At 35.2% G+C, this 27,807-nt stretch overlaps 1 protein-coding gene across 12 annotated transcripts in view; it reads left to right on the plus strand.

Annotated features, from left to right (window-relative positions):
* Rfx3 (regulatory factor X3) overlaps positions 1 to 27,807 on the plus strand; it is a 293,033-nt gene that overhangs the window by 113,191 nt on the left and 152,035 nt on the right. For all 12 annotated transcript variants that reach the window (XM_087184012.1, XM_021252766.2, XM_004838227.3 and 9 more), the window contains one exon: positions 14,613 to 14,740. In XM_087184012.1, the coding sequence (XP_087040138.1) occupies positions 14,624 to 14,740 (117 nt within the window). In that variant the 5' untranslated portion in view covers positions 14,613 to 14,623. The remainder of the gene's footprint in view (positions 1 to 14,612; positions 14,741 to 27,807) is intronic.

The following is a 27,807-nucleotide window of genomic DNA, read 5'->3' on the forward strand; positions in this document are numbered from 1 at the left end:
TTGTATATGTTATCAGTGTCCTGATTAATCTTCGCCAACATTAATCACTGTCATCAGTTATCACAGGAAGATGACTACAGAACAGTCTGTGCTATTATCATTCCATCATTTTTCTACAGATGCATTTTGTACAAAAGATTTATTGTATACAGTCATGAGGATTACAACATCAAAGTTAAATAAAAAGGCAGAGCTTTTATAATACAGAAAATCATGAGTTTTCTTTTTACCTCCCTCAACCTACTTGATTTATTGATTTGATAAAGCTTTATGTTTTACCAATGAGTAAACTTTTTATAGAGGTGTGATATAAATAAAGGTTTGATACTTAGTATATACTTAAGCCATTTTTAAAAAACTGAGTGGAGGGGAGAAAAAGCCTAGTCATAACATTTTGTATGTGTAGGTAAAATACTAAGTTCAACATATTTTTGCCAAAGGTTCAAAAAGTTAAATCTATTGCATGATTATTTAGCCAAATAAGATACATTCACATATAATTTCAAGTATGCCCCATTGTATGTTCTTTGGAAATTGCTTAATATCCTTTTTTAATAGTTAGAGTAATATTTTTTATTATCTTCAAAAAAGTTGAGAGAAGCTCAGCTGGTCCCAGCACCTGGAAGGAAGCTCCCCCACTGCCATCCCAGGCTCCTAGGGCAGTGAAGCTCAGCCAGTCTCAGCACCCAGAAGTGATGGCAGAAAACTTCCCAAGGAGGGGAAAAGAACTTGATATACAGATAAGTGAGGCATATAGGACTCCAGCTAACCTTGATCAAAAAAATCTACACATAGGCATATAGTAGTTAGGATTCTAGAAATCCAACAGAAGAATAAAATTCTACAAGCAGTGAGAGAAAAGAAATAAATCACATACAAGGGGGCCAGGGATTTAGCCCAGTGGTTCCGTTGCATGCCTCGCAAGCGCCAAGGACCCAAGTTCGATCCCCGGTACCAAAAAAAAAACAAAAAAAAAAACAACATACAAAGGACAGCCCATCAGAATCACAGCAGACTTCTCAATGCAATCCCTCAAGGCAAGAAGAGCTTGGACTGATGTATTTCAAGCCCTAAAGGAAAACAGCCTCCAACCCAGATTGATGTACCCTGCAAAACTATCTTTCAGAATTGATGGAGAAATAAGATACTTCCATGATAAAGAGCACCTCAGGAACTTCATGAATACCAAACCGGCACTCCAAAAAATTTTAGACAATACCCAGGAAAAGACAATGAGGATCACAACCCCAGGAAACCCAGTGGAATGAATCTATTGGGCATGACAAATTAAACGCAAAGGGGGAGAATCCAACAAAAAGAAAAAGTCATGACAAGGCTTTTAAAACTTTTGAATTCATCTCCCTAATGAGTGTATAATTCAATCTTGTTATTGTACTGATTAGTATTTTCCTGATTCTAGAATTGCACACCATTCCTTGTGCTATACTGGCTATTTATCATCTTATGTCTACATTTTAATTGGGTTGTCTATTAATGAGCTCTAAGAATACTTTATATATTCTGGTCATAGGTTATATGCATCGTAAATATAATCTGTTTAAGGATTACTTTTCATTTTAATGATGTCATTTAAAGTTCTAAATTTTGGTGGAATCTCATTTATCAATTTGTTTTTTCTTTTATACATCATGTTTTTTGTATCCTAGGTAGTTCTTGCCTACACTGAATTCATAAATATTTTCCCTTATAATTTCTTCTTAAAGTTTTGTACTTTTAGGCTTTCTTATTTAGGTTCATAGATTCCTTCAAATTATTTTCATGTATGGAAAAAAAGGGTTGAGGTTAATTTTTTATGTACGGATACCAGGTGTTCTAATGCCGTTTGCTGAAGACACTATCTCTTCCTCGGCTCTTGAATCGAGTTTATATTCTATAAAATGCTAGTGTTAAATAATCTTTCAAAACTCAGTGGACCGTATATGTGTGGTTCTATTTCTAGATTGTCTGTTTTATTCAAATGATCTATATGTCTTTCCTTACACCAACACTGCCTTGATTACTGTAGCTTTAGAAGAAGTCTTAAAATTGGGTGCTAAACGTCTTCCAACACTGTTTTTGTTTTTGTTTTTGGCTATTCTGGGGCCTTTGTACTCCTACATAACTTTTAAATTTCAATATCCAGTTCTTCATTTATAGCAAGTATACACAGACCTGAATTTTTATATATACCTTGTGTTTTCTAATCCTGCTAAATTCAAGTACAAGTTCTAGGGGCTCCTAGAGATTTCTTAGTATTTTCTCTGTAGATGATCATTTCATCTACATATAAAGATTTTGCTTCTGCCATGCCAATCCTATCCTAGTTGTGTCATTTTATTGCCAGACTATTTTGGTTTAGACCTATGTTTCAAAGTCTAATAGACAGATGAAGAGTAGGCATATATGCCCTTGTTCCCCACTTTAGGGAGAAAGCATTGTATCGTCTCCATTCATAGAAGGAGTTTTTGTTGGAAGTATGGAGTACATGTCTTTGATCTGTTGAGAAGGTTCTATTCCTCTTCTAGTGTCCTGATAGCTTTTACCATGAACAGCTGTAGAATTTAGTCCAATACTCTTTCTCCAACTAGTGACAGGATCATATGGCTTTCTCCTTTCCTCTGTTAAAATGATTACTTTTGGGGGTGGATCTTCCAATGCTGAACCAACACTGCCATGCCTATAATAAAACCACTTGCTACATCCTGCCAGATCTGACTTCTAATAGTTTGTTTTGTTAAACAAATGTCTATCTATGTTCGTACTTTTTTCTTCTATTATCTTTATCCAGTTTTAGGATTAGCATAATGTTGATTTCCTAAAATGAGGGGAGAAGTCTTCCTTTTTTCTGCTTTAAATGTTTGATATAATTTATCAGTTAAAATGTTTATGAGCCTGTTGTTGTCATATAGGTAGGTTTGCAAGCTAGGAATATACTTTCTTTAATAGGTGCTATTCAAATTTTATATTTCCTCCAGAGTTAGTTTCATTAATTTGTCTTCTAAGTTACTTCTTAGAAGTTGTCAAATTTATTTCAAAAAAGATTTTTGTAATATGCTTTCTATTTCCTTTTAAATTCTGTAAAATCTGTGTTAATGTCTCCTAGATCTTAATATTGTAATTTAAAAAATGTGTAACTGATATTGTGTAACAGGAAGAAAAGGTCTAAAGGAGTAGGGGAATTAGGAGTGGTAGGGGAAGGGAAAAAAGGGAAAGGAAAACATATGAGAAGTGGAAAAAAATGGAAACAAGGTCTTTGCAAATAGGGAAGGGAGGGCAAGGGAAGGGGAAAAAAAGTAAGAACCAAGAGACTCATGTAATGGTACAAGATCCCAATGATGAATGTAACTATATTTTATACCTAAAATGTACCAATAAAGTTAATGGGGAAAAAAAATAAGAAAAGTGTACATTCATACAAATTTTATGATCAGGAATGTAAATGTCAGCAATACAGTATTTTTCACCCCAAAACATTGCTCATTTTAGTTCTCTTACTTTAATTAGTAGAAATTTTAATTGTTATGGGCAGTATCTGTATTATTTTAAACATTTATTTAGAACTGCTGATGCTGAATCATGATATTAGTATGAAAGTTTTATGCTGCAGGATTTTGATTATAATGGTTTTAGATCTTATTCTGTATAGGCACACACTAATGTTAATTTCCCATATTTAAAAAAATAATAATCTTCAATTATCAAATGGCATTGCTATGATCTTATGTGGTACTAGGATTCTAATGGTCTTACAAATAATTCATTGTTGGGTATGGTCACATTTTAGATGTGATTTATTTTTACTGTGTTTATTAAATGACTCAATAATTTTGGCTAATTTGATTCATGTGAAAATTGGAACTAGCATCTTTGTCTTTCAATGCTAGAGAAAAAGGAAGGAAATTTTCTGTTGTGCTTGAAAATTAAATTACAAGTCTTTATTTTCTATGCTGAATTAAAACCTGTTGTAGTCTTCAGTTTTAAAAACAATACAGTAAGTGTAGTAGAATCACACTCTGCACACTTTGCTTCTTTAAGACAGCAAACTATACCAAGATGAAAGATCCCAGTAAAAGTTAGATGGGTATTACGAATTTTTAAGCTAGCCTAGTTATATAGTTCTGTTTGATAAGTAAGTGACTAGGTCAGAGTATTAAACCATTTAATCTGGCATGTACATTGTGTGTAATAAAAGGAATCCAACTGTGAATTTGAGTGTATAAAATAATCTACAGGAAGTTCCACAGAGAACATTTGAATGCCTTAAAACTTGAAAATAATGCATGTTTGTTCCAAACACATCTGATTTGCCTAGGTTTACCCATCAGGTTGAAGAAATGCTAATCTTGTTGCATTCAGCAGCTGGGTTTTTGCAATATTCTTTTCCTTCTCCTAGGGGTTAATTAGTCTTCTTTCAAAATGTGGCCCATTTAGCTGTAGATTCACATGATTCAGCCAGAGCTGGCCATACAAAGCTGAACATTAACAGGCTGGTGTGTCCAACTGCTTAATTAGCCAGAATAAAAAGGTCCTTTGTCAAACAAGCATCTGTTGCTCATGACACACCTGACAGCCACATTAGGCAAGGATGACTAGACTGAAATTGTGCAAGTCTTTCCTTCAAAAATATACAGCTTATTTACATAGGGGCTGCATCATTGACAGACTGCAGGGGTTTATTTAGCTTATCATAATGGATTAATGTGACTGCATTTATGACTGATAAACAAATACCACTTGAAAGGAGGCTGTGAAGGAACTAAACTAAATTACTCCCAAACATAAACAAAGCACCAGAAACTACTACTGGGTGAATGTGAATACCTCCAGTATACTCATAAATTGCTATGCTGGGAGTAAAACAAAACCTACAAATGGAGCATATCCTCATGTGACGGTCTTTACTTTCTATAAATGTTAGATAACTACCTGAATATTCTCAATGTATTAAGGTCAAAATCATCTCTTTAGCAAAATTTAGCAGGAGAGATACTTTTCAAGCATGCTTTAACATTCTTATTGACCTGCTTTTAAATCAGGTTTTCAGAATTAATCATTTAAAATGTGTCTGAAAAAATACTTATTAGTTATGTTTTATTATAATCTCAGTAGAAAAGGAGGAAATAACTTCCTTAATTTTGTCAGAAAGATAAGATGGATGTCTAGTATTGGACGTGTAAATAAAATATTATGAACTTAGAACCCAAAAGATTCTCCTTCAGACCAGCATCCTTATAGCTAGGAATTTTTTTTCGTTTGGAAGCCCTGTTACGATATTGCAAAGCAATATAATCTAGTGGTTGACACCATGGGATTTAGATCCAGACAAATGTAGATTGAATTCAGACTTTTCTTCCTCTAACTTTGCTAAGTTTAATTGATCTTTGCCTCAGTTTCCTCATTTGTTAAGTAGGGAACCATAGGGTTCTTCTGAAGATACAACTAGAAAATGTATTTGAAAGAGCTTAGTTTCTGGCATCAAAGGGCTTAAAAGTAAATGACAGACGTAGGTGTGACTTCTAGAGTTGAACTGTGTATGGGATGTGATTGAGACTCTCTTAAGTGATGGCAGAGAGAACCTCAAGTTGAAGATGGTAGTGAAATCTGAGGAGAATGGAGTTGTGTCTGTGAAGACAAAAAGCAAAACAAGCAGGCAATCCTGATGGGCTGTATTTTAATCAGTTGGTTTGACCCTGTAATCTAGAAGCCAAATACATTGGTCCAGAGAGCAGAAATTTGGAAGAAACAAAAGATATTCTGGGACTTGATTGCTGTTTGGTTGATATTTAGTTGTGCTGGATTGGGATCATTGTGCCACGTTTGATATTGTATGTTACATGGAGCCAGATGCTCAATGGGAAGTTTTCCATAACTTGCTAACTTTAAATTTTACAACCAGTGTTTTCTACCAGTCTTACTTTCTCTACTCTGTAAAGTTTGTTCCCGTTAAATAGTTGATGTTTTTTTCACTTTCTAAAATTTTAACACCTTTTGTTTCTGTACTCTGCTTATTTGTATCTGTGCAACGTTTATTATGAAACTGAGGACATCCAACCTGTTCCAGTAGTTCAATGCACAAAGCTTTAGTGTGATGTTCAAACCCTACTTTCCAATTTTACACCCTGTAGGGCCTCGGGCAAGTGGCTTAACATCTCTGCATCTCTATTGACTAACCTCTAAAATGAGGAAAACCATGGTTTTAATAACACAGTCACGTGTTTCTATCAGTCATCAAAGCTTGGGTATTACTTTTTTGTATAAAATAGGTAAATCAGTATAAATGTCTTCAACTTTGTTTTAAACCCCCTCAAAATATTCCAATTTCTCTCTTTTTTTTCTTTCTTTTTTTTTTGGTGGTACGATTCTTTTAATTCTTTTGGGAAAATACCCAGCAGGGGAATAGCTGGGTCAAATGGGACCTCCAGCCCTAGTTCTTTGAGGTTTCTCCACACTGATTTCCATAGTGGTCTCACCAGCCTGCACTCCCACCAACAACGGAGAAGGGTTCCTTTCTCTCCTTTCTCTCCACACCCCCGCCAGCATTTGTTATTTGTTGATTTCTTGAAAGCAGCCACTCTTTCTGGGGTGAGGTGGAATCTCAGGGTTGTTTTCATCCGCATCTTTTGAATGACCAGTGATGTTGAACATTTTTTCATGTTTGTTTGCTGCTTTTACTTCTTTGTCTGAGAAATGTCTGTTCATTTCAGATGCCCATTTTTGAATTGGGTCTTTGAATTTGGGGGGTCTGATATTTTTCAGTTCTTTATATATTCTAGATAGTAGTCCTTTGTCTGAGTTACAGCTGCTAAAAATTTTTTCCCACATTGTAGGTTGTCTGTTAGCTCTGTTGGTGGCACAGTGCAGAAGCTTTTTAATAAGATGAAATCCCAGTTGTTGATTCTTTCTGCTAGTTCCCATGCTATTGAGGTTTTGTTCATAAAGCCTTTTCCTATGCCAGTATCTTCAAGAGTTCTACCTAACTTATCTTCCAGCAAATTTAGTGTTTCTGTCTTAATATTTAGGTTTTTAATCCACTTCAATCTTAGTTTAGTGCATGGTGATACATATGGGTCTAGTTTTAATCTCAGGCAGGTTGAAATCCAGTTTTTCCAACACCATTTATTAAATAGGCTATCTTTCCTCCAATGAGGGTGGTTGGCTCCTTTGCCAAAATGAGGTAGCTGAGTATGTCTGAAATTGTTTCTGCATCTTCTAATCTATTCCACTGATCTTCGGGTCTGTTTCTTTGCCAGTACCGTACTGTTTTTATCACAGTAGCTTTGTAGTATAGCTTCCAGTTGGGGATTGTGATACCCCCAGCCATATCTCTGTTGCCCAGAATTGCTTTTGCTATTCTAAGTCTCTTCTGGTTCCAAATGAATTTTTGGATTGTTTTCTCTAGTTCTGTGAAGTATATTGTTGGAATTTCAATCGGCATTGCATTAAATCTATATAGTAGTTTCGGAAGTATGGGCATTTTCACTATATTGGTTCTTCCTACCCAGGAGCAAGGGATGGCTTTCCATTTTCTTATATCCTCCTCAGTCTCATTTTTCAGGTTGCTGTAGTTTTCAGTGTAGAGGTCTTTTGCTTCCTTTGTTAGATTGATTCCTAGATATTTCATTTTTTTAGATGCTATTGTAAAAGGAATTGTTTCCCTAATTTCTCTCTCAGTGAGTCTGCTATTTGTGTATACGAAGGCTATTGTTTTTTGAATGTTGACCTTATATCCAGCTACTCAACTGAATCTGTCAATTAAGTCTAGAAGTCTTTGGTAGAGTTTTTTGAGTCTTCTATGTAAAGTATCATACCATCAGCAAATAATAACAATTTAACTTCTTTCTTTCCTATCTTTGTTCCTTTTATTTATTTCTTTTTTCTAATTGCTGTGGCTAATGTTTCCAGAACTATATTGAACAGGAGTGGTGATAGTGGGCATCCTTGTCTTGTTCCTGATTTTAACGTGAAAGTTTTCAGTTTTTGACCATTTAGTATGATGTTGGCCTTAATAGCCTCATACATAGCCTTAATCAGGTTGAGATAAAGACCTTCTGTTCCAATTTTCTGTAGCATTTTTATCATGAATGGGTGTTGGCTTCTGTCAAATGCCTTTTCTGCATCTATTGAGATGATCATATGGTTTTCATCCTTGACTCTGTTAATATAGTGTATTACATTTATTGATTTACAAATATTGAACCATCCTTGCATCCCTGGGATAAATCTGACTTGGTCAGGGTGTATGATCTTCTTGATGACCCTCTGTATTCTGTTTGCCAGTATCTTGTTGAGGATTTTTGCATCTGTATTCATTAGGGAGATTGGCCTATAGTTCTCTTTTTGGTTTGGGTCTTTCCCTGGTTTTGGAATCAAAGTCACACTTGCTTCCAAGAATGAGTTTGGAAGTATTGATTCCCTTTCAATTTCCTTGATGAGTTTAAAGAGTAATGGTGTTAGTTCTTTTTTAAATGTCTTGTAGAATTCAGCAGTGAAGCCATTAGGACCTGGGCTTTTCTTCCCTGGTAAATTTTTTATTACATTTTCAATTTCCCTCATTGTAATTGGGGTATTTAGAATTTCTATATCTTCTTCCTTTAACTTTGGCAATTCATATGTATCTAGGAATCTGTCCATTTCTTGTGTGTTTTCCATTTTATGAGAGTACAGGTTCTCAAAGTAGATATTGATGATCCTCTGGATTTCTGCTGGTTCTGTTGTGACTTTCCCTTTTTCGTTCTTAATTGCAAGGATATGAGCCTTTTCTTTCCTTTTCTTGATAAAGTTGGCAAAGGTTTATTGATTTTATTTATTCTTTCAAAAATCCAACTCTTTGATTCATTAATTTTTTGTATCATTCTCTTAGTCTCCATTGCATTGATTTCTGCTCTGATCTATGTAATTTCCTCTCTTGTGTAAGCTTTGAGTTTGTTAGTCTCTTCTTTTTCTAGGAGCTTGAGGTTCTGCATTAGGTTATTTATCCGAGTTCTCTCTGTTTTCCTAATATGGGCATTCACTGCTATGAATTTCCTGTGTAGAACTGCTTTCATTGTGTCCCATAGATTCCTGTATGTTGTACTGGCATTATCATTTACTTGCAGAAGCTGTCTAATTTCTTCTTTAATTTCCTCTGTGACCCATTGGTTGTTCAGGATTGTGTTATTCAATTTCCAGGTGTTTGTGGGAGTTTTGCAGTTTCTCATGTTACTGATCTCCAATTGTGTTGCACTATGGTCTGATAATATACAGGGGGTAATTTCAATTCTTTTACATTGACTTAGACATGTCCTGTGAGCTAGCATATGGTCTATTTTGGAGAATGATCCATGTGCAGCTGAAAAGAATGTGTATTCTGATTTTGTGGGGTGGAACACTCTGTAAATATCTATTAAGTCCATTTGTTCAATAGCTTCATTCAGTTCTAGAATTTCCTTGTTAATTTTTTGTCTAGATGATCTGTCTCTTTGTGATAGTGGGGTATTGAGGTCCCCCACTACAGTTGTATTAGTGCTTATTTGGTTTTTCATGTCCATTAATATTTGTTTTGTATAGTTGGAGGCATTCATATTTGGTGCATATATATTTAGGATTTTCATCTCTTCCTCTTGGATTGTTCCCTTCACAAGGATGTAGTGACCATCTTTGTCTCTCTTAATTAGTTTTAGTTTGAAATCTACTTTGTCAGCAAATAAGATTGCTACCCTTGCTTTTTTGGGGTTCCTGTCACATGGAGAGCCATTTTCCATCCTTTTACTTTCAGTCTATGAATTTCTTTTTGAGTTAGGTGTGTTTCTTGTATACAGGATATTGCTAGATTTTGCTTCTTAATCCATTCTGTCAGTCTACTTCTTTTGATTGGTGAATTGAGGCCACTGACATTGATATTTGTAATTGATAGATATTGACTCATCCTTGTCATGATGTTTTACTATTGTTGGCTCTTATTTCTTTTTCCCCCTTTCCCTTTAGTTTCTTACCTTGCCTGGTGGCTTCCCTTTGTTGGGCCTCATGGAGTTGTGACCTTCTTTGCCTTTTCTAGGATATTGTTTAGAATTGTTTGGAGTGCTGGTTTGGTGTTCATGAAATTTCTCAGGTGATCTTTGTCATGGAAATATCTAATTTCCCCATCGATTCTGAAAGATAATTTTCCAGGGTAAAACAGTCTAAGTTGGAAGTTATTTTCTTTTAGGGCTTGAAATACTTGCCTCTAGGCCCTCCTTGATTTGAGGGTTTGTGTTGATAAGTCTGCCATGATTCCGATGGGCTTTCCTTTATAGGTGATTTGTTTCTTTTCTCTAACTGCCTGTAGGATTTTGTTCTTCTGTTGGATTTCTGGGATCCTATTATATGTCTAGGTGTATATTTTTTTTGATCATGGTTAGGTGGAGTTCTATATGCCTCACTTATCTGTATGTCCAATTCTTTGCCTCTGTCTGGGAAGTTTTCTAGTATTACTTCTGTGAACAGTTTTTTATGTCAATTGTACTTTCTCCTGTTTTTTTGTGGACTCCTGTCAGTCTTAGGTTATTCTTCTTTGCATCATCTAGCAGCTGCTGAATTGATTTTTCATGGTCCTTTACTGTTTTTAAGAAATCTCTGTTTTCATGGTCCTTCACCACAATCCTGTCTTCTATATCTCATATTCTATCTTCAGATTCTCTTAATCTGCTCTGCATGCTTTCAGTGGAGTTTTTAATCTCCTGAATATCTGTTTGAATCTGTTTCACGGATTCCATTTCTTTCTTATGTTGGGTGATCATGGTTTCCATTTCGTTCTTATGCTGAGCTCATCTGTTTTTTTATCACTTTCTGTTCTAGAGCCTCTAATCATGTCTTTCACTCTGCCCACCATCTCTGTCGTTATCTGGGAGATTATTTCTGCTTTGAATTTTTCTAGAGCTTTATTCATCTGTTTTGTTACTTCCTGTGTTATCAGTTCAGGGTGTCCAGGTGGTTGATTATCAGACTTCCACCTCATTTCCCCCAGAATTTGCCTTTTGGAGGGTAGAAGTCTGGGTTTGTGACCTGCTTAAATGTGTTCTCATTTTTGTTTTTGGTACTGTCCTTGGTTTAGTTCCTGGGTTGATATTTTGAAGTTGCTCATTGTAAGTATCTTTGCTGATGTATTTAAAACCCTTATGGAATGATTGCTTCTCAGAGGTGCCTTCCAGATATAGCTGGTCTTTAGGTTTTGTGTCTCTAATGGCTCTGAGGCTATCTCATTTTCATTATACCAGGAACACCATCTGTTTAGATCAATCACAACACTTTAGCCCAAGTGATACAATCAGCAACATCATAGCATCAAATACATCTTAGAGAATGACAATTTGTGGTAGTTATTAATCTATCATCTTTAAAAATGAAGGGCCTCCTTCAGGGTATGTCTGTGCTGTCACAATAAACAACGTGGGCAGCAGTGTACAGTTATAAGTCAATGAGTCTCAGTAAGCTAGTCCCAGACCCATGAGATTCAGGCAGATTTCTGGCTGCATGTCCCAAGTTGAGCTTCTTGTCATCCTGCAGGGTTGCACTCTGCAAGGTTCTATTGCAGGTGTCCGCTGCCTTTCCACTGAAGAAAGTCCAGTTTCCGATGGGACCTGATGGTCCCTCCAACTTACCAAGCATGGTGGTCCGGTGTGCCTTTATTGCAGAGATTCTCTTCACTATTCCAGTGGTCTTGTTTTCATCAGGGAGCCTGAGAGTGGCCCTCTCTCTGTTGTTTACTTCTGCAGGTCAGGACAATGGCTTTTATGTCCCCCTGTGCTTCTGCAATGTGGAACCAAGTAGCTGCACTGCCAGAAGGCTGGAGGCGGGTTGGGGGGCTGTAGTTGGATGTGCCTGAGTAGCCAAGCTGGAGGCTGGTGGGCATGCCCGGGGAGGTCCTCCTCACCCCATCTTGGTCGCAAGCTGGTCCAGAGAGCTGGAGGAAGCAGGTCCCAGTCAGGCTGCAACTGCTCGGCCCCGCTCAGCCCAGCTCAGCCAAGCTGGCAGCTGGTGGGTATCTCCAATTTCAATTTATAGGATTAGGTTTCTGGCTTCATTAAAGAGACTCAAACACTCAGATGTCTATAGAGGCAAAGTAAGTGAATGAATATTAACATTTAAATAATTTGCCTGTAAACAAGATAGTATGGGCATCACCTTTTCCAATTTTCAAATTTTTCAAGAAAATCATAATTTACATTTCAATGCATAGTTTTCTGATTTTTGAATGTTGATAGTTAAGGATTCACTCTGAGGAAAACAAAATCGATCTGTAGAGTCTAATATAGTAAGAGGCCAATGTCCAAATCTGTGGCTTTGGTTTCGTGATACACTATTTCATATCATCATTTTTTGAAGGTTAAGAATTACTCTGAAGGTACATTTAAATTTAAACAGAATTTCTTACTTTGCATTGTTTTATGTGTTTGATCTAAATCTCTAGATGTCAAAATATGTGGACCTGAAAAGGATATGTGGACTGGTACACTGTATGGACATACAAGCCAGTCTTGGCAAAGTTTCTAGCCAGTTCTGGGGGACAGTGGAGGGAATATTGGCTTAAGTGACTTCATGTAAAAAATTATCTTCATTTAAGTAGCTTAAAGGAGAAGCGATAACTGGCTTCTCTGTCTTCTCCATCTGTGCCCTAAACTAACAAAGGCTAGGAGCCATCATGGAGTTGGCAAGAGAGACAGACAAAACCCACAGAAGATAACATCTAATGTCTGGTTCATTCCTCATCTCTTGAAGAAAAACTACCTCAGTCTTGCTAATTGCTCCCCTGCTATATAAGCACTCATGGCATCAAAGCATATAAATGTGTAATAAATCAAAAGACCTTGACTTCTGCTTTCTTTTTGGTTGAACCTTCCCCTTCCCAGTCTATGATGAGAGAAAGAGGAAGGAGCATAGAGAGGGTTTCTAATTGGTATTCTTTCCCCAAATTTTGAGAACCATTGGCCTTCCATTGATCTTAATTAGGTAGGAATTTTGTGTAATGATTACTGCAATTCTCTTAAATTTTTAGGCACGTCCATGGTCTTAATGGTAGTCCAAAGGGATATGGGAGCATGTGTGCATGTATACATGTGTGTGTTTGTAAATCAGTGTTAAATTTTTAAAAAGGAGCCACCATTTGTAAGGTTTCACATGAGAATTTGGATTTTAGCTTTTGGAAAATCAGAACTGGTATCTGCAGATTGGCCTTCCTATTCCATCCTGTCTTGCATCTGAACATTAGGTCACCCATATAACTGGGGTAAAGGGATAACGTCCCTTTACTTTTTTTTTTTTTGGTACTGGGGATCTAACTCTGGACCTTGCGCTTGTGAGGCAGGCGGCGGAACCACTGAGCCAAATCCCCAGCCCAGCTTTACTTTTATTTTGTAGCCCTTACCCATCTTCTGTCTATGGAGCTGAGGTTCATCAATTGTAAATGGAAATCATAATCATACCAACTGCATTGGGTTGTTACATGGATTAACTTATGAATTAACATTTAAAGCATTTAGAAGGGTCTTTAACATTTGTTAAACAATTAGTAGTAACTACTATACTTTTTATATGTGTTAAGTTTTATTGTATTGCTTTAGAATTTTGACTAAGGAAAACAATAAGAAAATACTCAGATCACCTACAGAAATGCTAGCATCAGAGTCTCTAAATAAAATAAATACAGACTCAAAATTAAAAAAGTCCCAATGCTTCTCCTGTCCCTATTAAGTTTCTTCTGTCTCTATTGAGTGAGTTCCTTAATATTTGTGGACTTTACTTTCCTCATATATAAAGTAAGAGATTTGATATCTTCAGAGGACCATTTATAAAATTGAATGAGATCATAGGTTTGGAAAAAGAGAAATGGAAGAGGTCATGCTATGACAAAAGATTCTGACAAGGGTTAAGTTTCTGCTTGAGAGAACTAAATACTCTTTAAGAATTCTTTAAGGAAAATCAGTGCTTATTCTACTCTTCATAGATTTAAGCTATGATGCAATAGTTTTATGAGTATTAATTAAATACTGTTCCCTTCACGTCAGGGAAGAAAATGAGAATTCTGGTCATATTTTATTGAATGCGTAAGTAGCAGCTTGAGAATATTAATGAACTTGGCTGAATTCAGGATATATCAGTTGATTTTTGGATATACAGTCATTTTTATATATCACTGAATGGTAAGTTTTGTAGTTGGAAAGAATCTTAGAAATGATTCATTTTACATCATATCCCTTCTCTGAGGACATACTGATAGCCTGTGAAAGTGTCTAGAAAGTAGTTTCTACCAGGTAGGATTTGTGTACTGAGAATTAAGAATATGTTGACATTATTTTGAAATACAGTTTTTAAAGAAATTGAAGTCTTTATATCAGATGAGATGTGAGGACGGCAGTTCTCAATTAAATTCACCCTTCATAATCTCAGGTTAACAAGTACTGGTGAGGATTAGTATTTTCTGTATTTATTTAAATTGTGGTCAGGATGACTATAACATACATGAACTATGGCAGTATGTTGGGATGAGCGGTATGATGAGAGTTGAAAGTTTCTGTACAGAATATTAAGAACAAATGTAATAATGAAGCTTATCATGAACGGAGAACACTGTAAATTTTATTTGTTTTCATATATTTCAGAGACCATCATCATGCAGACATCAGAGACTGGGTCGGACACAGGTTCGACAGTGACTTTGCAAACATCTGTGGCTAGTCAAGCAGCAGTGCCTACACAGGTGGTGCAGCAAGTACCAGTCCAACAACAGGTAAGGATCTGCTATTCTCAGAGAAGAGGCTTTTCCTTTCATCATGCTGACTGTCTAACGTAGCTGTACCCCAAGATTGTTGGGACTTTACTTTCTCACCTCATTGAATGCTAAGATAGGCATAGTTCAGTTCTTAGGTCAAATCAGCAAATGTTTCTTCAGTGTTTCTTGAGTGTGCCATGTTCATTTTATGCTAGGCTATAGAAGTGAATACCAAGACTATATGCCTTCTCTAAAAGAGCTTCTTTTTTTCTTTTTTTTGGAATCGGGGATCGAACTCAGGTCCTTGCGGTTGCGCAGCAGGCAGCGAAACCACTGAGCCAAATCCCCGGCCCCGTAAAACAGCTTCTTAACTCTTAACAAGAGTTGTTTTCTTGACTTGACTTTTTTAAAAATACTTACTCTTGATTTTTTCTTTTCCTCCCCATTGCATTTCACAACTTCCCGTTTCTTTCATATTAAAATGTTAGCAACAATATTTTTTATTTAATGTCTCATGGTATTACTTATTAAAGCAAGCATGCATGTACCTTACACTAAGGAATTTTTGCTTTCATGGTGTGTGAGAAAGTGCCTTAGCATTAGGTGACTGCTAAATACGTTTAATGAAAATGAAATTAATTTAAAGTTCTGGAGATCTGACCCATCTGTTAAATAGTTGGAAAGGAATTCATTATCAAATGTTTGCTAAAGGTTTATTCATACGCAGGGCATTTGACTTGTTTTAGAAAGATACTGACAAAATGATGCTGTTCATGTCGGTCAATAGTTCTACATGTAGATTGTGAACATATTGGCCTTTCATTTCTTCCAAAGAGTGGTACAAATCTAAGAAAGATCATATGTCATGTAGCATTATCTTGACACTCAGGATTCACCTGTAATTTCTTAGCCTGTAAGAGAATCTTTAACAAATCCTAACTACTACAATTATAAGTAAATGTTTAGAGAGAGGGATATCTTGTCATAAATGATAGAAGGATTCAAGGTTATATTCTTTTCAAGGTACAGAATTGGGTTGGGTATGGAGGGGGAGTGCTGGAATGTCAAAAAACTCTTTGACTCTTAGTGTAAGTAAAGATACCTGAAATAAGTACTTTTAAAAAATTCGTAGCACACTCCTTTTTTTAATCTCTACAATACATACATACTCACGTTCCCCATGTCTAATGTTCCATATTGATTTGGTTAAATTCTATGTCAATCTTTTCTACAAAAAATATTTCATGTGTTTCAACATATTAATTGTTCTTAATTTTTAACTTTTTTAAATTTTTTTTTTTTTTTGAGACAGGATCTTGCAGTGTAGTCCAGGCCGGCCTCAAATTCACAGTGAGCCTCCTGCCTCAGCCTCTGGAGTGCTGAGATTACCGGCATGTGCCACCATGCCCAGCTTTCTTTTTCCTTTTTTTTTTTTTTAAACCATTAAAGATCAGTCTTTCCAAAATAATGTTTTGAAATCCTCTGGTTTTATTTATGTCATTGCCAATTTCAAAGCTGAATATTATTCAGGAAAGAATAGCTTATGTGATATCAACCAGAGCAGCAAGTGCGGCATTGGGCTGCACACCTCACTTTAAAAAGATAAGTCAGCAGTGTGTAAATAGTAAAGCAGTGTAGTTAACCTCACTCTAGCTTGGTTTTCGTCTCTTTTGTGAAAGGGTGATTTTTAGAATATCTATCTCTGACAAGAATGGGATGGAGATAGTGTTCCTATCTCCAGAAAGTACCCTCTGAGACACTAAAAAACCTGTAGCGTATGTATGACTGTATCCTGGACTCTGTCTTTTCTTTGTCCTACCCCTTTTTTAAAGACAATCTTCTTTTTATTGAATATATGTATCCATCGGGGTATATTATGAGCTTACATAGTGTACATAGTAGAGTCAGTTAATGCAGTATTTTTTTATAAAGTAGAACTTAACTTCTTCTCCTCTCTCATAAATCACATCTCAGAGGCAACTCTAGTTATCTTTTTTATCTGTTATTTTAAATTTTACTTATATATTTTAAAAATAGCATACTCATTTCATTGCCTTTTTATTTTTTTTAATATTTAAAAACTTTTTAGTTTTAAGCATTGTGTTAGCCTGTTCTCTTTTTGTCACTAACACAGACACATGCACACACACACACCCTCCCCATTCCTCATGCTACTGATAATTTTAGGTTCTGATGTACAAATATGATAATTTTATATGTCTCAACCTAGTGATTACCTTTTAACTTTGGTAGATTAATATTCAGTGTTTATACTGACACGATAGATAAATTTGCTCAAATCTAGCATATAGTAAGCAGTGATTACCTTCCTTTCCTGTAAAATTCATTTATTTTCCCTGGATTTAATGATGTGTTTCTCCTAGTTTGCAATACTACTGTGGACAAATAAAGCACTCTTTTGATTTCTGATCCTTCATGTGTGGCCTCTGATTTTTTTCTTTTTCTCTCTGAAAGTTCATAAAATATTTTACATCCAAATTTCTTGAAATTTTATGCCTAATTTTTTTCCCTTTGATTTTTTTTTTTTTTTTTTTTTTGTACCAGAGATCAAACTCGGGACCTTGTGCTTGCGGAGCAAGTGGCGGAACCACTGAGCCAAATCCCTGGCCCCCCTTTGATTTTTTGAGACAGGGTCTTGGTATGTAGTTCAGGCTGGCCTTGAACTCACTATGTAGCTCAGGGTGGCCTCGGACTCGAGGAGATCCTCCTTCGTCAGCCTCCCGGGTGCTAAGATTACAAATGTGTGCCACCACAGCTGGCCCTCCTTATTTTAATAAATTATGCTAAAACTGTCATGCGTCTTTCCCATGTGAACATTCATATTCTTTAGTTCTAGAAATTTTTCTTAAGTTTTTCTTTGGTCCTCTGGGACTTTCAAGGTAGGTGATACCTTCCATTTCCTTAAACTGAGCAAAAAAGGCGAGAACTCTTATTTTCTATTTGTCAACAAAATATAACAGCCCAAATGCCTATCAGCTGATGAATGAATAAAGAAGTGTTTTTTTTATACAATGGAGTACTATTCTGCCATCAAGAAGGATAAACTTGAGAGATTTATAGCTAAATGGATGCACCTTGAGACCATACTTTTAATGAAATAAGCTGGACATGTGTAAATATTGCATGGTTTCTCTGGTATGAGAAACCAAAAGTATAAATAAGGACCAAAATGTATAATAGAAATTGAGAAATAGGAAGAAATTGTTCAAATGAGAAGGGGAATGAAGGAGAGGGGAAGGGGGAAAAGAAAAAAGGGACAAGAAAAGATAGAATGGGAGAAAAAAATGGAAACAAGGCTTTTGTAGAAAAAGAAGGAAGTAGGGTTGCAGAGAGGGGAGAAAAAGAAGAAGCAAGATATATTATGTACAGATACAAATTCCCTATGATGAATGTTATCATTATGTATATCTAAAATGTACCAGTAAAATAAAAAGAAAAAAAATTTTCCTAATCTGATTAAAGGTATATCTACAAAAAAACCCCACAAAAAACTAAATATTTCATTTTACATATGTGGTTAGTTGTATTTGTCTAGAGAAAGTTGCTATGGCCTTGGCCTAAGTTTATTTGGAAGGATTTTCTCTCCTTTTCCACCCCCCCGCCCCCAGATTAATATCATGTTTGAAATTCTTCCATGCATTCTAACATTGTTTATGTGGATATAAGTGGTCTATAACTTATAATGATAGTGCTATAATAATTTCTTACTCCTCTGACATTCCTATAATGTCCGAATCATTAATGTGTTGATGTTATCTGAAGTTTTCAGACTGTACTAGAATGCTTTGAAAGCTTTTAGCTTGATGTTAGTGACCCATGATAGATATTGAAACCATGGTCTTTATGTCAGAGTTTGCTAATTCTATTGATTCAACTTTTCAGTAACTTTCAGTCTTAAAGAGAAAGCCTATAGCTCATTTGTGTGTGTGTGTATGTGTGTGTGTGTGTGTGTGTGTGTGTATGCTTGGGAATAACATGTAATCTGTGTATTGGAATGTTGAGAAACCAGTCAGATTCCAGATTCTAATATGTATTTCTGTTTCTTTAAAGCCTATTTAAAGGTTCTAATTCTCTGAGTAAAATAAAATGTTGATTCTCAAATTATTTCTCTAATTATTATCTCATATTTACTGTATTTGACCTCAAACATGAATATCTCACCTTTCCTTGAATAATATAGTTTGGAAGAATTTTGAGGAAAGAATAAGAAGATATTATTACATGAAACTATGTCATATTTCTTATATAAGTTCTCATTGTTTTATAAAATATTTTAGTCCTAACTTTTTAATTTAGATATTGTTGCCTAATTTGATAAAAAACCTATTGAAGTTCAATTTCTTGATTAGAAAGTTAAACTTTGATATATTTATAAAAATACTTTTTGGTCTGATGGTTCACTGTAGAATATAACTCAAAATAGATAGCTCCACTTCCGTGTCCTGCATTGAGTAATTGAAGAGTTTTCTTGTAGATTATTTTTCAGATGGTCATTTTATGTCTATATCTAAGAAGTCTTCTAAGCCTGTTTGCCTAGAACTGAATTGAAAATCCAGGAAAGGAAAATGTTTTCTACTGTTCCATAGCCAGCCCAATTAGGTTCTTTTCAAGGAAGAACCTTAACAGTAGTTAGAATTTTATTCCTTGTTTTAATCTTGGGTTCCAGATGTTCCATTATTCCATAAAGAGTATGACATTGAGAATAATTGTGAAACTATCTTGATCCAAGACAGCAATTTTTTTTTTTTTTGGTACAGGGGATCGAACTCAGGACCTTGTGCTTGCGAGGCAGGCTGCAGCACCACTGAGCTAAATCCCTGGCCCCAAGCTACAATATTTTTTTCCCTTTCAAGTTTGCCAAATTTAACTGCCTTTGCAGTTAACTGTAGTTCTCTCTGTTATCACTGTTTTACATTTCCCTTGAAGAAAGGCACATTTTTTTTTCTCCCAAAGTGAGTAACAGTGTTGTCTCATCCTGTAACTTGTAAACATAATATCCTCAGTATAGTAAAGTCCTAAGGATGAGAGACTTCTATTGAGTCTGGAGGGAAAAAAAATTTTTTGTTCTTCCAAAGAAGCTTTCAACTTTGCTGAAACTATTTAATTATCAGAACCTGAAGTTTTTACCTTTTCCTAGCAATGACTCAGAAAATTTGTTTCTGATGGGTCTTTGTTATATAACTAGGATATTTGAAACCTCTTTTTATGTGATAAAAGCCCATTTCCTGATTCTACTCAAGAAAGACCCTTTGTTTTTATATAAATGATCTATGTAGACAGGGAGTCTTTGTTTATAATTTATCAAAAGAATAGAAAATTTATATTGTTTTTCAGTTACTATCAGTATATTATATATTTAACTCCAAGGAGAGTTGACAAATAGATTTTAGGATAAGAGTGTCTTCAAGGAGGATAAGTTTTAAGTGAATCCTCTCCCATAGATCTGTTTTGTAATAAGCAGCAGTTGAATGATTTTAACCTTTTGGAGACAGAATTTAGTAACTCAAGTTTAATATGAATCCTCCATATGTTATCATATTCCTTGGGCCACTACTTTAATAATGAATCATTTCCGTCCTTATCTTTGTTTAGTAGTAAGTATGTCATCATAACCAGAGAGAAACAAGGATAATTGGCAGTATACCAATGAGAATTTATTTTGATGAAAGCAGACAATAGTGAATAAAAAAGATTACCTATGATATGTCAACTCCATAATACAATTTTTTAATGGATCACTTTTGATCAATGATATCTTTAATGGGCCCCTTTGTTGCCTTGGGGAGCTAAGACTGAGGTGGTATGCTCCATCATTCTTGGCTTTACTTTTCCTTTTTGTTCAGGGTCAAGAAAGAGGTTTGCTTTCTGCTTTGATGGACATGAATAGAATTCTTTTCGTTTGAGACCATTATTCCATATAATCAACTGGAACAAAGACTTTTTTCTTATTTGTTCTTATTTGGAACTTGATTCTCATTGGCGTGGTTCCCCGAGTGGACAGTGTTCTCATAATTAAGACTATTGCAGACATCCTAAAAGATAGTATTACGTTTTAAAATGAATTCCAGTTGAATATGTTTTAAAAACACAACCCAGTGCTTTTAGCTCTGGAACAGAATATTTAGTTTTACAACCAGAGCTGTTAATTTTCTATATCCATTATTAAAAGGTAACGTATTTTGGAGGACTACACCAATTTAAAATTGTAAAAGACCTTGCTATTCCAATTCAATTTGAAGGCCCTTTAGTTGACCACCTTTATTGAATATTTGTAAAAATAAGAGTTCTATTGTTTAAACATTTGAATTCTACTATTTGATTCTCTAGTAAGTAATTTTAACAGTACTAGAGTTTGAACTTAGGGGTGCTGTACCACTAAGCCCTTTTGTGGTTTTTTTATCTTGAGATTGGGTCTTGTTAAATTGCACAGGCTGGCCTTGAGCTTGTGATCCTCCTGCCTGAGCTGGAGTAGCTGAGATTACAAGTGTGTGCTATCATGCCTGGCTTGTTATGTAATTTTTAAAAAAAAAAAGATTTTTTTTTTTTTTTTCTCATCTGGAGTTAGATCATTGTGATCAATTTGGTTACCATATTTTAGGGGCATGTGCCAGGTACTGTGTTAAGTGCTGGGATTTCAAAAGTAGTTTGTTGTGGAACCTGATCATAGGAAGCCAACTTTTGAGAGAAGTACATGTTGTAATGGCATTAGATACACAGTGCCTCAGAAGCAAAGACAGAGAATGTTCTTGGAAGTAAGGATTAGTATACTGTATCTTCATCATGATGTGACCCTTGAGCTATATGTCATAAAAAGAGTTGTAGGCTCTAAGAGAAACAAACTCAAGAGGCCTTATCTGTAAAACCAAAGAAAAGTTTCAGGGAAGTAAGGCAGTCAGTGTGGGAGTGAGGGATGTGAGACAACACTGTGCAAAAACCTCCCCTGAAAGGTTCAGTCAGACCTGTTTATGATGCCAACAGATGTGTCCTCACTTTGGCATTGTAATTGTCTTCTCTGTCCAGTTTACTTATTTCTTTAAATATTTCCCCACTGCAATTTTTCCTGTTTAAAACATCTGTTCAGGTCTGTTCTATTTCCCTTTTGTGTGGCCACTTGTTAATTCTATGAAATTTGTATTCTCATACAACTTTTTTTTATTTGAGACAGGGTCCCACTCTGTAGTTCAGGCTGGCCTTCGACTCACTATGTAGCCTAGGCTGGCCTCAAACTCTTGGCAATCCCCCTACCTCAGCTTCCCAAGTGCTGGGATTATAGGCATGCACCACCACGCCAGGCTACATATACCTGTTGGTGCTGTGTTCTTTGGACATGCTAAACTGACCAGTATTCTCTAGGATCTTTGTAGATTTTTCTTTGACACTTCATTTTGTTGACTTTCATTTTTGTCTCCTTGTCCTCTTCCTTCCTTCCCTCTTTCCTCTCCTACCTTCCATGGACTATGGGCATCTCTTGTTTGTTTGTTTGTTTGTTTGTTTGTATGTTTTGAGGGGTACTTCATCAAGGAAAGGAGATTTAGTGGAATTTAAGAGAGTGAGCTTTATCATTGAAAGATAAGGGTTCAAATCCTGACTCCAGCCCTTTCTAGTTATATGACTCTTCATAAATTATTCACCTTTTTGAGGCTCAATGCCCTTAACTATAAAGTAGGTACAATAATATTTAGCACATATGTACCTAAAATGTTAAATAGTGTATTAAATAATTTAAGGTAGTATCTGGTTATAGCAATCCTTTCATAATATTTTTTCTTTTATCTTTTTAAAAAATTTATCTTTACTACTACTTTACTGGATTTCAGAAAAATCTATGGATGCTCAAATCCTTTATATAATATGATATAATATTTGTATATAATCTACAAAATTCTTCCATGTAACTTAAATCATCTCCTGATTATTATTAATAATACCTAAGAGTGCTATGTAAGTGATTGTTTTACTGTATTGTTTAGGGAATAATGACAAGAAAATTCTGTCATGTTCAGACACATTTTTACTTGTACATTTTGCTCTATAGTTTGTTGAATCCACAGATGTTGAACCCACGGATTCAGAAGACTGACTATATTTATAAGTAATATTAATATTGATAGTATCCACTTATCTTCTAATAGAAAATTAAAGGTTTTTTCCCTCTCTGTTTTGTATTATTTGGCTTTTAGCCTTCTTTTTTGGTTCACATGTTAAAGTAACTTTTTCTTTGTTTTATTCTTAAAACCAGTATTGCTTTCATTTTCTTTTCTAAGCAGAAATCTGTATTCCTTCCTTGTTTTGAACTGGATTATGAATCGAGGAGGCTCAGGCTTTAGGTCAGAACCAACATCAACTTGATGTGACCTACAACAGTGGTGTTGGTGCCTTCCCCCCAGATGGGCAGTGATTGTAGTAACCATAACTGTTATAAAATACCAGAAGATTTTTCATAAATATCAGTTTTAATCTGTTTCATGTTACTATAACAGAAAACCACCAATTAGGTAACTTATTAGGTAACTTCTGATAGTTATAGAAGTTGGAATGTCCAATACCAGTGGGGCTGGCATCTTGTCAGACCTTTATCCTGCCATGCCATGATGAAAGTGGAAAGGCAGGAGAATGAGAGTGAGAAAGTAAGAGAGGTCCTAACTCAATTTTGTAACAAGCCCACTGATAGTAGTATCCACTTAGGATACTAGTTATGATAGTAGATCCACTTTCCAGATAATGAACTCACTCTTATGGTAAAGAAGTTAATCAAGTAAAAGCAGGGTCCTCATGATCTAATCATCTCTTAAAGTTCCTATATCTTAACACTTGCATTGGGGATTAAGTTTTCAACACATGAACTTTGGGAGATATATTCAAATGATGGCAAACGAGAATTGCCAGTCTTTTATTCAGCTAATGAAATACAGTATAATAATGTTGGGTCAAATGTGGTTTTCTAGTAAGAAATGAGTTTAGGAAGTTAAGGTGAAAATAATATCAATTCCTAGCCTAAGTAGAATTTCAGTTTCTAATTAGAAGCTCAAAGGGCTGCTTTGAGCTTAATTGCAAGAAATTTTATCCTTGAATAAATCATTTGGTAAGATCTTGTATAGACTTATTTTAGTTGATTCATAGTTTTGTTCTTTGAGCTGTACAGTTTCTTTCTTGTTAATATCTAATTTGCCTATCAAATGATCAGTTTCAACATTAGTACTCTTTTTATTTGGAAGGTTCAGTTTGTCTTATGAAAGTTTTTACATGAATAGAAACTTCAGTATAACTGGTATTTCTGTTCACATGTTATTTATGTAATGTAGAACATAATTTAAACAGAGTACCCACTATTGTACTTCTGTTTGTATTGCTAAAACAAAGTTCCTGAGGCTCTGGATATTTTATAAAGAATACTCAGTAAAGAAAAAAGGTGTATGTAGCTCAAAATTCTGGAGGTCTAAGAGAAAAGCACTGACATCCTGTAGTTTCTGAGGAGGGCCTCATCCCAGATGGCATTATATGGTGTGAAGTCTGCAAAAGTGAGGAGCAGGTGCATGCTGAAAAGTACATCTGTGATAGACTTCAAGGGGTGATTCCAGTCTTGCTTTATTACAACCAACTCTCATGGTAACCGATCTGATTTCACGGATTCTTGTGAAAAGAACATTAATTCCTCTTAAAGGCCCCAATACTATTATAATGAGAATCAAGCCTCACCCTGAGTTTTGGAAGGAGCAAACCAGAGTATCTACCTTTTTGCCAGAGCAAATTAGAGGAATTGTTTATCTGTGTTAAAAAACACAACCTTGGTCTAATAGGTCTCAATATATAGCTGCACTTGTTTGCTAAGGATCTGAAGGAGAAGAGTTGAGGTTTGGATTAAAACTCTTATTTATGGTATGAGCTGATCCAAGAATGTTTTCCCAGAGGGAGTGACTTTTAATCTAAGATTTGAGGAATACAGGTCATGGTGGTGGAATAAAAGGTGGTTTTTGAAAGAAATGAGTATAAGAACAGCTGTTGCAAGACAAAACCTGGTGGGTTTGTGGAGCTAAAACAAGGTGGAAATGGAGGAAAGAGTGAGGAGGGATGAGTAGAAAACATTGTGTTGGGGTTTTAAAAGATACCTGGTTAGGAACCTTGGTATCTTGAACTTATGAATCATATTTCAATTTTTATTATAACCTGTTTGAATTTTAAATAATTGTTATCATTGTGAAGTTATTCCCATTTTACTTTTGTCAGTTGAAACAACTCATAGTAACAGAAACTACCATTTACTGAAAACCTCTTTTTTGCCACTCTCTGTGGTTAATGCATGGCCCATTATTTCTAAGACTTAAAGCAGCCTACATAGTCAGTGGTATTACTTCCCTTTTGCCAGAGAGGAAACTGGAGCTCAAGGAACTGAAATAAATTGCTTTGGGTAGTACTCATTTAACCTTGACAGCTTTTGCTCATATTTGAGAAGTATACTGTGAGACAGTAATTACCAAATTAATTCATGTAGGGTTCATGTTACATTTCTTTTATGACTGTGTCATATTTGTGTTACCTGCTTAGCAAGTGTTTCTTTCATGGAGCTGTTAAGTACTTGGCAAGTAGTAGTGCTCAGTATTTATTGAAGGGACATACTAAATCATACAAAAACTGATCTGTTCTGTCTGAAGCTTTGTGTGTGGAGAGTAAAAAACTTGAGCTTTGCCTACTTATGCCTTTGTGGCACATTTGGGATTTATGGAACACAGTTTGAGAATCATCTCCTTTCCTGGATCCTTTTGTAGCCAGTTAAATTGTTCAAAACTCTTCAAGCTTTATATCTGTAACAAATGAGTATACCAGAAGGTTATTTTCATAGAAGACACACATCTTTTTTTTTAATTCTATGAAATAATTGTTCTGCCATTCATTTTATCAAGAGCTGCTTTTTTACCTGTTTTTAAAAATTTGTGTTGACATCAGTCAAAGCCATTTCTGAAAACACTCTGATGCTTCATTTTCCTTGTAGACTTTATGAACTGATAGATTTTCTATTTAGAGTAAATCTGTACTGTCTTCTTTGTTCTGGCTGCCTAAATCTGATGTTTAACATACCTTGCATAAACTATTTTGTTTTTAGGCAAGAGTCAAACTTAAGTCATTAGACTTCAGAGCCTGAGCTTTAAACTCTACCCGCAGAGATAAAACAGTCAAATACATCATATCAAGATAAATTGTCAAGCAGTATAAGCTCACTGCTATAGTGATACTAAACATGGCAGTCCCATGGCAAAGTACATAATATACTTTATATCAAGGAGGATTAAATTTAGCTCTGTCAATCACTATACATTATTGGGCAGTGCTCTGAGAAAAACTAGTGAAGCAATTCAAAATCTCTGAACTGTAAAGTGTTATTTAAGTAAAATAACCAGCAAATGAAGAAATATGAATTTAGAACTTTCTCCAACCTGTCTAACTTCACATCCTGAGTATGAATGGCAGAAAATATGGAACCATTAAAAAAGTGGGGAAGTTATAAGAGCGGTGTAGCAAAATGTTAAAATGAAGGCAGTCTGAGAAAAGGATACCTGTGAATATTTTGTATAATTCTTGCCATATATGAGCAGTCTGAATTTATATTAAAAGAAGAGCATTTAAAAATGAATTTCTCAAGTTAAATTTCTTAAGTTTGCTAATAATTTTACCTACTAATGCTGTGACTAATAACAATAGACATAGCTATTAATTTAGTATTTTATCATTATATGTACATAGAATCAATGTTTGTATATTCTAAGCAACAAGTTTTCTTCAAGAAAACTTCCATATTTAAGCTACTTTTGCATCACCTTGAATTTTTGGATTTTCTTTGTCATTTTGAGCTTGTATTTAAGATTTGCCTTAACATTGAAGTTATTGAAACATTTTTGTGAATTCACTGATCTGGTAGACAGATAAAAATATTTAAAACTGAAAATTACCCTCTATTTTCCCAACAATTTACTAAATATATTTTGTAAAAATTGAATACTATATTCTTTAGCTATTTATTTTAATTAAATATTAAGAAATAACAAAGTAAAAGCATCAAAGAAGTTGAGAAACTCTGGGAACAATAATGTGAAGTAGAGCAGCTAATGTAAAAAACAAAACCCATACTCTTTAAATCCTCTGTATAAAAATAGATTACTGATAATGCTAATTAGATGGTTCTTAAAGACTTGTCATAGATCCCAGGAATTTATTTCACATATGGAAAATATTTTTTAATTAATTTTATTGGTACATTTTTGGTATACAATATAATGACATTTATCATTGGAAATTTGCACCTTTGCATAATCTCTTTTGGTTCTTATTTTTTCCCCATTCCTGTGCCCTCCCTTCAACCCCTCCACCCTTCCATATTTACAAAGACTTTGTTTCCATTTTTTCATTTTCTCATATTAATTCCATTCCCTTCTTTCCTTTCCCCTACCCTTCCCACTTCCCCTTCCCTTTTGCCCCTTTTCTTCTTATTTCACATTATCTATTGTACCTTTTAGTCTGTATTTACACTTTCAGTTTCTCACACTAGAGAAACTATTTGGTATTTACACATGTGTGTCCTATTTATTTCACTTAAGAGTATCACCTTAAACCCCTAAGTTTTTCTACTTATGATTTGGTTAGTAATACTTTAAGTTATTGTTAAAAGAATTTAATTTTTGTTCTGCTCCTTCCATTGAAGCAGTAACATAATAATGGCCCAAAATATTAGAGATATGGGCCAAAGGGACAGGGGCATAAATTTGTCTTAAGGAAATGTGAGTTTTATCTACCATGAACTGTTTCTCCTCTGTGATGCCCTTTTGGTATGCCACCCTGCCTTATAGCCAGCTGACTATGGACTGAAACCTGTACAAACTGTGAGCCAAATAAAGCTTTCCTCCCTTAACTTTAGGTATCAGGTATTTTGTCTCAGCAGTGAGAAAAGTAACTAAGACATACAAGGTGATGAGTTCCAGAGACTTTGGGTAGCCCCATCCCCATGGCCTTGCTAGTTCCAGCCAACATGGCCTCTCGTGGACTGTCTCTGCTCACCACCTCCAGCTTTAGTCTGC

The sequence above is a fragment of the Heterocephalus glaber genome, unplaced genomic scaffold, assembly GCF_053883595.1.
Source record: "Heterocephalus glaber isolate CG9 unplaced genomic scaffold, H.glaber_assembly_v1.0 deba00001481, whole genome shotgun sequence".
In the NCBI taxonomy this organism is placed as follows: Eukaryota; Metazoa; Chordata; class Mammalia; order Rodentia; family Bathyergidae; genus Heterocephalus; species Heterocephalus glaber.